At 60.7% G+C, this 11,615-nt stretch overlaps 1 protein-coding gene and 1 non-coding gene across 2 annotated transcripts; both read right to left on the minus strand.

The window, feature by feature from the left end:
• Positions 1 to 7,368, minus strand: CNN2 (calponin 2). The gene is made up of 7 exons (XM_045800227.2): positions 7,227 to 7,368; positions 3,382 to 3,503; positions 2,898 to 2,964; positions 2,647 to 2,784; positions 1,857 to 1,973; positions 1,614 to 1,760; positions 1 to 1,056 (listed from the first exon to the last, which is right to left on the minus strand). Exons 1-7 carry the CDS (start codon positions 7,287 to 7,289, stop codon positions 778 to 780), a joined length of 933 nt encoding a protein of 310 aa, XP_045656183.1. The 5' UTR covers positions 7,290 to 7,368; the 3' UTR covers positions 1 to 777.
• Positions 7,369 to 11,214: 3,846 nt separating this feature from the next.
• Positions 11,215 to 11,321, minus strand: LOC123794075 (U6 spliceosomal RNA). Its single transcript, XR_006780124.1, has one exon. It is a non-coding gene; the product is annotated as a U6 spliceosomal RNA (small nuclear RNA).
• Between the last annotated feature and the right edge of the window lie 294 nt (positions 11,322 to 11,615).

Consider the following 11,615-nt stretch of genomic DNA (forward strand, 5'->3'; position numbering starts at 1 on the left):
TTTCTTCCTAAAAAGAGGTTTTTATTGCCTTTGGTCCACAGTCTACATTTCACATTATCTCTTGATCCCAGGGTCCTGGATGGGGGCCAGTCCCCGGGGAGGACCTCGGGGTGGGGATCCCTGTGCAGTACTTGGCGGAGGAGAGGAATGGGGACAAGTACGGGAAGATGGGTGGGGGGCTGGCTTTGCCTCGACCACTCAGAACTCTATTGTCCTGCCTGGGCCTCAGTTTCTCCACGACCCCTGGGGGAGCCACAGGTGAGTCTGAGAGGGCCAGAGAAATCCAGTTCCTCACAAGACCTCAAATATTTCGGACTGCGGCTTGGCCCTCTCCCAAGGGACCTCCTTCCTTCCCAGCATCCCCTTCCACCATCCCCCCACCACGGCCCTGCAAAAAAAAAAAAAACAAAAAAAAAACAAAAAAAAAAACAACTTTTTTTCTTTCATTACAACTGTCTGAAACTCTTGTGGGTACAGAAACCACAAACTGATCAGCAGAGAAAAGGGAAGAGAAGGAGAGGCAACCGGAAACCATTCAGGGCTGGTCCCCTCCCTGCCCCGGTTTCTTTCCCCAAACCCCCACGGCTCAGCCCAAAGCCTGCTGGGAAATCTGCGGCCCGCACGAGCCCCCCACCCCGCGCAGATCTGCATGTGCCTTCACCCCTTCCCCACAAGCCCTCAGCTGGCAGCGCTCAGACAAGGAGAAAAACAAGACGAAAACAGAAGAACCCAAAAACCACATGGAGCGATGTGGGGAGACACCCCGCACGGGGCGCCTCAGTAGTCTGCCTCCTCCTGGTGGTGGTAGGGGGGGTACTCTGGGGCCTCCCCGGGGCCTGGGCAGTCGCCTGCAGCCGCCGAAGCCCCATCGGCCACGGGGCCTTGCGGGCAGTACTTGGGGTCGTAGATCTGCCGGCCCAAGCCAAAGACCTGGCCGCTCTGGTTGGCGCCCTGCGAGTAGCCCATCTGCAGGGACATGGAGGAGTTGTCACACTTGTCCGTCCCCAGCTTGGTATCGTAGATGTGCCGCCGCGTCCCCGGAGCCGTCATGCCCACCTGGAGAGGGCGGAGAGCGCGTCAGGGCTGGAACAAGATGAGGGGGGAGGCCCTGGGAGCCCAAATCCCCCCACCATCCCCGGCTGTCTCTGGCCTCAGCACAAGCTGCTCCGGGGTCCTTCCCCATCCTGCTTGGACGCCCTCTTTTCTGCCTCTATGCTGGGTGGACACCCATGACCAGTGACCCCCTCCCTGGGACCCAGGGGCAGCTGGGTCCAGCTCTCCCTGCCAGCCAGGAAGCTCCCCAGGTTGGGGCCGAGGTCCCCCGAGAGCCCGAGAGTTCCAAGACCCTTATACGGATACGTGCAACGTGCAGGAGAAGTGAGAATCACAGGGTCTCAAGACACCAGGATACCAGTCCTCTGAGGGAAAATGAGGCCCAGAGCCCGGCGGTAACTTCCCCGGGGACACACAGCAAGCTGAAGCAGAGACAGAGGAGCCACAGGCCCAGAAGCAGGAGCCAGACCCGGTGTGGGATTCTCAGTGGGAGGCGCCCACGGGGACACGAAGGAGACCACGGGGGATGGCACGCTGGGGGGGCCGGGCGGGAGCCCCACCTGGCTGGCACACTTGTTTGTGCCCATCTGGAGGCTGATGGTTGAGTGGTCCATGGGGGGCAGGATATGGTTCTTGGGGTCGTACAGATGCCTTCTGGTGCCGTAAGCTGTCATGCCCGACTGGCTGGCGCACTTGTTTGTGCCCATCTGTGGGGAGGCGGGCAGGAGAGGTCAGGCTGCCCCTCCCCGCCCTAGATCCGGCCCTGAACTGGGGGGGCGCGGCTGAAGGCCACGGGAGCCCACCTGGAGCCCGATGACGCACTGGCCCGCCTTCATGGTGGCATCATCAAAGTTGCGCTCCTGCTTTTCTGAGTATTTGACGCCAATGTCCACGCCACTCTGCAGCCCCTTTGTTTTGGCCTGGAGGGGAGGGTGTTGGGAGTATCAAGGAGGGGCAGCCGGAACCCTCAATCCCCTGGGGATTGCGCTCCGACTTACCCCCGGCCCACCTGCCGCCCCGCCATCTCACCGCAGGGCACAGCTCAGGACAGGAGTCCTCACCAGCCACCCTCTGCCTCCTTCCATCACCTCCCGCTACCCAACCCTCCAGCGACCCACCTGCTCGCCCCACACCCGCCCCCGCCCCTCGCCCCTCCCTGGTCCTCCCGCCTCCACTCCCCACGGGGCCTCCCCAGGGTCCTCCTGAAAACACCATTGACAGGCAGTTCCCTCCTCCTGAAATGCTGTCCCAACCCTCCCTGGTCACTGGCCCCACACATGGGTCCGATTCCCCCTTCCTCCGGCTGCTTCTCACAGTTTACAACTGATTTATCATCTATAAGAAAGTGACTGAAGACTGAACCCCAGTGTCGGCTCAGGCCCCCGGCGGATGGCGCTGTGTCCGCTGAGGCTGCAACCTCTGACAAGCTGCCCGGCTCTGGCCCGGAGCGCTGGTGAAGGGCACGCTGCCCGGTTCGCCACTGAAGCCCAAGTGCCCGGCGCCTCGGTGCGGGAATGAATCCGGGGCACCTGTAAATGCACGCGGACGTCCGCGCGGGGCCCCGGTGGGTGGCTGCCTCTCTCCGGGCCTCACCTTCCCGGCCAGGGCAAGAAGGGACACTTGCACCTGTGTCATGTTCCCGCTCTCAAACAGGTCGTTGGCCTCGAACAGGTCCACGGGGTTCATGCCGTAGCTGACCATGGCCTTGATGAAGGTGGACAGGTTTTCCAGCTGGGGGGAGGCAAGGGACGGACCGTGAGGCGACCCTGGCGTGCCCCCCTGCCGGGCAGACGCGCTCCCTGAGCTCCCTGCGCTCCCTGCTCGTGCCGCCACCAGCCCCTCACCTGGTGCCAGTTCTGCATGGAGCGGTTGATCTTGGGGACGGAGCCGGGCTGTAGCTTATTCATGAGTCTGGGGAGCACACATGGGGAACCTCCGTCAGTGTAGGGGAACCTCAGAGACCCGACACACTAATCCTACCCTTGGCCACACCCATGCCTTCCCGAGCAGCCTCACTGCCCTCTCCAGGCCTCAGTTTCCCCTCCTGGGATGCACGCTTCACCCGCAAGGAAGCAGAGGCCCAGGAGCGATGGCGGCCGGTGTCAGCGCCACGGCTGGGGTGTGGGGGGCGGTGAACCCAGGAATTCCCACTCCCGGCGAAGTGCACAGGCTCTCCCACTCCAGGGAGGACGGAAGGTAAGGATTCTCGTGCTCAGTGACACAAGAGACGGAAGACAAGAAAGACCCGAGACCCGTTGCTGGGACAGCGAGCAGGCGGAGCGTGACTGCAGGGCGCAGGACCAGAGGGCGACCAGCACACGCACTCACGTGCACAGGATAATTCCATCCTTCAGACCCTTCTGGAAGTCGGGCCCGATAGAGAGCCCCGTGAGTCCCTCGATCCAGCTGCGGAGCTCCGCCTCCTTCTGGGGGTCATACTTGGACTGGAGCTGGAGGGGCAGAGGGCACAGGGATGGGGTGAGCCCAGGGCCGCCGGCCAGAAGCCCTGGGGAGCTCACGCAGAGACCCCACACGGCCGGCCCTCCCCTTCCCCATCGCCAGCATGGACACTCAGGCGTGGACACCCCCCCGCCCTCCCCCTCACAGATTGGCTACTTCAGTGGACCAACCCTCCCGCGGACCTGCCCCCTCGGCCCCTCACGCTCCCTGCACTAGAGAACTGCCTCTTCTCCGCTGCTGTTTTTAAACTGCTGTGAGATGCATGTGACGTTTACCATTTTAACCATTTTAAAGTGAACAGTTCAGTGGTTTTTAATACACTCACAATGTTGTGCAATCATCACCTTGGTCTAGTTCCAGCACATTCCATCACCCCAAAAGAAACCCTGTCCCCATCAGCCGTCACTCCCCGTCCTGCTCCCCAGCCCCCGGCCACCTCTAACCCCCTTCCCGTCCGTGGAGGAGCCTGCTCTGGACGTGTCCCACACGTGGACTCACACGCCGCGGGGCCTTCTGCATCTGGTTCCCTCCCTGAGCGTCGTGGGCTCAGGGTCCGTCCCTGGGGCAGCGCGTGTGGGCGCCGCGCTCCTGTTCGCGGCCGAGGGACGTGCCCGTGTGTGGATGGACGCGTCATGTCTATCTGTTCATCCATGGATGGACATTTGGGTTGTTTCTACCTTTTGGTTACTGTGCACAATACTGCTATGAACACCCATGTACAAGGGTTCAGTCCTTGTGGGTATATATCTAGGAGTGGAATCGCTGGGTCACGTGGTAACTCTGTGTTTAGCATACTGAGGAATTACCAAACCCTCCTCTGTTCCTTCAACTGACCATACCAGTTACTGCCACAGGGCCTTTGCACAAGACGTCACTTCTGACTCAGATGTTCACATGGCTGGGTCCCTTCCTTCAATCCACTCACCAGTCCAGCTTGAAGGTCACCTCCTTGGAGATGGCTTCCCTGAATACCCCGGCTGTGAAGCCCTCCTCATACCGCTGTCTCCCCCACCCTGTCTTATTTTCCTTCTAGCTTTTATCTTTATACAATATCCCTCCTTGCTCATATGATCCACCCTCGAACTTTGCCCCCCAGCTCAGTGCTGTCTCCACAGTCCCTGGAGGGTGGGATAAAAATGCTCACGGTCCCCCATTGGTGCACACCCATTACCCACAAACACACACACACACCCTGTTCCTAACGGCAGCATCTCAGGGCACCAAAGGCCAGGAAAGCCAGGGACCCAGAGAAGCCCCAGTAAGTCAGGGAGACCCAGGCCAGTGTGCGGTGTGGGCAGACGCGGTCAGTCCCAGGGCGGCTCCTGGAGAGGGGAGGTATGAGGCTGAGTCCAGTCCCCGTTCCGCTGCAGACTGTCCAGTTCAGTGGGCTTTCTGCTCTCGACCCACATAGATCTTTGCCCTGGATGCTTCCCTTCCTGTCCTTCTGCCCCAACCAGGGGACCAGGACCCCAGAGCCACCTTCTGCAGACCCAATGCCTACTCTCAGCTCTGCTCCCGACTCCCTTATGACCATGGACACCGTTCTTTCCCCGTGCCTCAGCTTCCCCATCTACTTTTGGAATTGTTTGTACAAGGGCCTCCTGAACCAGGCCCCACCTCTTGGTTCCTGCATGTAAACCCCATGGCAGCTTGGGATCAGGGCCAAGCTGACCCAAGCGCCGCAGAGACAAAGGCAGGGAGGCCGGCCGGCTAACTTGATCCTCCACCCCTCCCTCGCCCCCGTCCCCTGGTTCCCACAGCCCTGCAGCCCTGCCCTGAAGAATGAGAAGCTGAGCTCGAGGCTCGTCTGGACACCTGGCACACCTGCCCAGCTGGGCCGGGTCCCTGGTGGCTCCTGGAAGCCGGGGTCCTGGCCAGCCCCGCCTGCAGCAGCCGCCCTCACACACACCGCACACCCCCCCACACTGTCCAGCGGCCTTCAGCACATTCCTCCTCACCGCAAACTGCCAGGAATGCAGCTGTTGGCTCCCTGCTAAATCGGGACCAGCTGTTCCCACAGCCCCAGACCCCCCAGCCGGCCGGAAATCGATGACTGCTCAGGGACACGGTGGACATCAGCCTGCCTTCATGCCAACCAGCCAGGGGTAAACTGAGGCACACAGGGCCAAGCAGAGGGGTCCAGAGGTCTTAACGCCCTTTGAAGTAGCTGGTAAAGTGGACAGGCGTGGGTTTCAAGCCACAGGAAGCTGGCTTCCAATCCCGGTGCGGCCCGAGTGACCCTGGCAAGCTAGTCGTTGTCCTGACCATTCTCCAGACCTGCAAACTGAGGGCCGGTCACGGGGAGCCTTCTGAGCTCATCCCAGACAGAGCAGGTCTCAGCATGCCCCATCCCACTCGGTCTGCGGAAGCTGCCTGCACACCGCCAGGGTGCCACCCACTTCCTGCCGCCCCAGGGGAGAGGCAGGGGCTGCCTGCCAGGACCGGTGGCCCGCAGACGCTGGAGGCAGCGGGTCTCAGTTCGAGTCCTGACTCGGCCGCCCACAAGCTGTGTGATTCTGGGCAGCTGCTGGGACATCTCTGAGCCCCAGGTACAAACTCATGGGGCTCTTAAACTTCCTTGGCATCGAGCGGGGCAGCATGCCCGTGCCCGCACCGGCGGTGGTGTGTAAACGTTCACCCCATGCAATTGTTGCTGGAGCGAAGACTGTGCTTAAGGAAGGTTCTGGAGCCTCAGTTCCTCAAGCCTCAGCCTCCTTCCGTCTAGGGGCTGGAGGGAGGCTCCTGGGAACTCACAGAGGCCATGCGGTCTCCCTCCAGTCTGCGGCCCCCGGGGTGCCAGTGGGGCAGGTGCCTGTGTGGGGCTGGGCTGGCAGGGCTCTCCATGCCTTCCACATGTCCAGGCAGGCTCCCGGGGGCTGCTGGCTGTGGGGCCACATTCCCAGGTGTCTGGAGCGAGGGTGGGCAGGGACGACAAACTCCCCTCCGGCTGGAAGGGCCTTGAGCGACGGGCCTAGGACATCTCCCTGGGTCTGGGATCACCCCCTGCTCCCCCTTCCCTAGGACAGACCCTGCTGTGTGACCCTCCACAGTGTCTGCCCCTCTCTGACCAGATCAACAAGTGCTTTCTCAAAAGTGGCCCCCCAGGCCTCATCCCGTGCTTCCAGGTTTTAGGGTTACATTCAGGGGGCCCCGAGCATCCTGTAGACCCCTTTGTCGTTGCTTTAACTTTGTCAGATGGGGACAAAGAGAAGGTACCAGGGAGCAGCTGGGCAGCCCCTCTGTTCCAACTTCCCCCTCAGTGCCGTCCCCCCCCCCAGGTGTTAGAGGTGGGGAAATTCCTGTGGGGGGGCCACACCCTTTCAAAACAACGCAGGGCCCGCTCCCTTCCCCTCCTGAAGCTTGTGTGGCCAGGGAATGAGGAAGGGGCCGCCGGGGTCCCCTCAGGCCCTCAGGGCATTCTCAAGTCCTGGTAGCGCTGGAGGGGCCGCGGGCTGTGGGGCTGCGAGCGAGGGAGGGGGTTCAGACGCGGCAGGGCTGGAGGAAGGGGTGAGACCCAACCGCCCCTCGATGTTGGGGGTGCCGGACCGCAGACCTGACCGCTCCCCCGGAGTTGAGGGAGCCTCGGGGAAGATGCCCCCGGCGCACCAGACGTTAGGGGGGAGGGGGCCACTCTCTTCCCGGGGCTCACGCTGGGGAGCCTGGCGGGGGTCCCGGCCTCGCCCGGCGGGCACGGGGGCGCGCCCCTCACTCACCCGGTTCTTGACCTCGGCCGACAGCCCGTACGAGGGCCCCTTGTTGAACTGCGTGGAGCTCATGGCTGGCGGAGCTGCGGGACGCGACGGGACGGGCCGGGCCGGGCCGGGGCGCCGGCGGGGTACGCGCGGGGCTGGGCGCCACGCCCCCGCCGCTGATTGGCCCCCGGCGCACATGTCCTTATAAGGCCGGGAAGCGCCGGATTCCTGCGGCCCGCGCTTCCTGCGCCCCCTCGCCGCCCCCGACCCCCGCCCCGGCGGGGCACCCTGTCCCCGCGCCCGCAGGGGCGCCTCGGCCCCGCGGAACGGCCGGGCGACGGAGGCTGGGGCCCCGGACCGCCAGAACCAGGCAGTCCTGCCCTCTCCCTGCTGGGAGACCCGAGGGGGCTCTGTCACCCTTCTGCGCGGTGATGGGGATTGTTGAGCGGGACTCCCCTGGGGCACGAATGAGGACCCCTCTCTGTCCCACGGAGGCGCCTCCCGCTCTACCCCCTTCCGGGAAATTCCCACAGCCGGGTGGTGGACGAGGGAACTGTCCATCTCAAAGGAGGGGCCATTGGAGCTGGGGCTTTGATGGCTGAGTAGGAGTTTGCCAGTCCGAAAGGGACAGTGTGCCCGGCAGAACAAAAGGTGCAGAGCCCTGAAGAGACTGTCAGTGGTTGAAAGCATGTAGAGATGAATCAGACAGGTTAGGGAAGGGGGGTTGGAATGAGAAGGGGCTTTGAATTTCCCACAGAGGAATGATAGGGAATGGTGAGGGAATAGAGCAGAGACTTGAGGTCAAGAGATGTCCTGGGGGTAGAGCTGACGCTGTCAAGTTTTCCAGGCCAGGCACACACTTGGTGCTCAACAGGTGGTGTGTGCGTGTACAGGTAAATCAATAAATTAATAAATAAATGACAATAAATGAATTCTCTTGTTCAGTAACTCATTCATTCATCCACTGACACAAGTACTCACTGCTCGAATGCTCCCTGCCATGGCTTCTGGGCCAGTCCCTTGCTAGGAGATGCTGGCTCACGGGAGATCTTAGCTCTGGCCCTGCCCGTTCCTGGAAAGACGGAGCTGGGCACAGACTCCCACCCCTGCCCCATGTGAGCAAGTCCAGGACAAAAAGAAGAGTCTGAAAGAGGGATGGAGGAAACTGGAGGGGAAGTGGGGGCTCCGCTAGAGGTGTCAAAGAAAGCTGCATATAAGAGGGGACATGGGAGATGGGGTTTTAAAGCATGAGTAGGAGTTTGATGCATTTGACAAGCAGCTCATTGGGCTCTGTGAGGGCTCAGAGATGACTCACCCCCACCCCTTCCCTGGGAAGCACACCTCCCTGGTTCCTCACTCCCTGCGTATCTGTTACCTCTCTGCTTCTCATTGTCCCATTCCATCTATTCAGGGTTCAAGTCCTAGCGGGTGGTTTGGGTGAGTCCGTGGGTCCCAGTTTCCTCGTCTATAAAAGGGGGAACCAGTGCACAGTGGGGAATCAACAATGAGACAGTGCAGCTCTGAGTGTGGGAATAGTGCGGTTTGTTGGTATCTAGGTGGGGAGCTGTGAGGGGGTAGGGTCCTGGAGCAGGGGGGAGGAGGTCAGGTAGACTCCTTGCAGGTCCTGCTGGGGCATGGAAATCAGTGCGACTCACGGCGCCGTGGAGAATGACAGCAGGAAAGGTGCTCAAGCCTGTCGCCTGGCCGCCGCCCCAGCCTGTGGTGGTCAGTGGCTGCCAGCAACATGTGCATGGGGCTCCTTGCCATTCCCAGCCCCTGGCGTTCGTCCAGGGACCCACCAGCGACTCTAGGGACACCATCTGTCCTGGGAGGTTCTGGGGCAGAGAAGCTGGGTGTGACGCCTGCCCGTGTCCACCGCCCTATGTCCGCCCTGTGCTCCCTCAAGCAAGCATGTTCGCAGGGCAGTGGCTGCCTGCGTTCTGACGACCGCCCCCCCAGGGACGGGGTGGAGGGGGCGGCTGGCAGCTCTGCAGCCTGGCCACCCCCACAGACGAGCCCTCCAAGTGTGGTCGGGCGCCCGAGGAGGCCCAGGCTTCCCTTCATTAGATTTTAATTAATCCCGGCTTAAAATTAAATTCAGATTTTGCAACACATCTGAGCACATTCGGAACAACTTGGGGATGTGTGTGTTTCCGTGTTCAGCGTAAGTTTTACACAACCCAGCTACACTGAGTACTGAGCGGGGGGAGACCTCATGCAGAGAAAGGGGTGGACTGAGACCTCGCTAACTTTCCATATGGATTGTCTCTGAAGCTTGTCAGTGGCTTAAAATTTAGAGTCACGAGTGTGGTCAGTCTCACGTTTCTATCGGCCAGCCTGAGCCAAATCCAGATTCCAGGTTTTCTTTCGTTCTGTTTTTTGGGATGGCCCTTGAGCTGACAATGGTTTTTGTACATTTTTAAGTGCTTGAAAAGAATGCTCTTCTGTGGCTCGTGGAAATAATTTAACATTAAAGTGTCAGTGTCCAGACGAAGTTTTATTGGCACCTGCCTGTGCCCATTCAGCTACGGCTGCCTCCGTGTTACCGTCGTGAGCAGAGCGCTCGCTGGGCTGCCACGCTGAGAATATGGGCTTTTTGGCCTTTTACAGAAAATAGTTTGCCCACCCAGGTACTAGACACTCAACCTCCCAGAACCCAAGAAATCCAGACTCAGACATCTCCAAACTCAAAATCCTGGGGTCTGGAAGCCTAGGATATTATAATTTTCGAAACTCTGCCTGAGGACCTCAGATTTCTGGGATTACGTAATTCTGTATAATTCTTCGGCCTCAGCGCCCCCACTTGGAGCTTGGCTTCAAATCCCGACTCCCCCCTTGGCTGTGCGGTTTTATGCAGCAATGACACTTGGCTTCTCCAGGCCTCCTCCCCCCATCTGGAAAGCTCCTTACAGCCCTTGGGGTTGGGGTCAGCGTGAAACAGGTTAATCTGTCAAGCACTCCCAGCAGCACTGGGTAATCTGAGATAAGGGTTGCCCAGTCAACACACGTCAGTATCTTAGGAATTCTGGCCTCCGTTGGGAACCTGGCAAAGAGGTCGGGGGCCTCTGCAGCTGCCCTCTGCCCATGACCCCGGGGGTCTCATCATTCACCCAGGACTGACCCCTGGGGAGACCGCAGGTGGTGTGGAATGATGCACGGGGAAGGGGTGTCAGTCCTCCTCTGGGGCAGGACCTTGGACCTGTGGGGCAGGAGGCCACAGCTGGAGGACCTGGGGTTACAGGGCTACCCCAGAGCCTCAGCCTCAGGTACTGGGTCGGGGGGCTGGGCCTGGGGTCTCTGCGGCTGGGCACGGGGGGTGCAGGGGTGGCAAGGGCCCTGGGGCACCGTGAGCCGCCTTCCCCACGTGCAGCAGGCCTGGTGTCCACTGTCCTTTACCAGGGCAGCCGCCCAGGCGTCCGCATCCCGTGCTCCCTGTCTCCCCGTCCGCCTGTCCTTCCGTGCTTCCTGCTGTGGCGGGGGCCGTGGCGTGGGAGCACCTGACATACAGTGGGCACTCAATGAATGCTCATCGCGTTATTTCCTTGGCGGTTAAGAGGCCTGTGGAAGATGACTGAGGGAGGGGGCACGTGGAGTGTGCCTCCGAGGCTGTGTGCTGTCTGGACAGGAGGGTGCTGGGGTGGGCAGGCACACTGGTGAGCCCAGCGGCAGCCTGGAGGCGGGCACGCCTACGGGTCCAAGAACTCCTACCGCAGTTTCCGAGACTTTTTCGGGGAACGGGTCCACACTGTGGGTGGTCCCGCATTGGCTTGCAGAGTCCTGTCCACGCTGTCGTCCCCTGGTGGGCCACGCTTGCGCGGGTGGCGGATACGAGCTGCGCGCGGGAAGCGAGGGATGGTTGGTGACCCTCCTGAACCACGCAGTTCTCAGAAGGCCCAGCCAAGTGACGGTGGCACGGCACTCTCTAAAACCGCTCTTTCTTCTCGCGCATGCAGCAGGCGCACTATAGATGCTCGTGACGACACACCTTCGCTCTGAGCAGCCGCTGAAGCAAAATATGGAACGCTTCACGAATTTGCGTGTCATCCTTGCGCAGGGGCCATGCTAATCTTCTCTGTATCGTTCCAATTTTAGTATATGTGCTGCCGAAGCGAGCACGACGCTTACTGCTCACACAGGACTATTTAAAGTTCAAAAATAAAATCGCTTTACAGTTAGGCCAAACTGATGTAACCGCACTCACGGTAATTTTTCTGGAGCTCCGTGTAAATGACTATCTCCTAGTATCACGCCTGCTTTGAGTGTCTCTGATCACGCTAAAACCCTGAGATTTTAGACTAATTTAATCGCCCAGGTGCCGCTTCGCGGCCGCGAAGGCCTGTGGGGGATGATATGCAAAAGACCCAGACCAGACGCAGCCCCGCCCCTGGCCAGGAGAGAGGGCGGGGCGGC

Source organism: Ursus americanus, chromosome 14 (genome assembly GCF_024610735.1).
Source record: "Ursus americanus isolate L20-20 chromosome 14, mUrsAme1.1.p, whole genome shotgun sequence".
Taxonomy (NCBI): Eukaryota; Metazoa; Chordata; class Mammalia; order Carnivora; family Ursidae; genus Ursus; species Ursus americanus.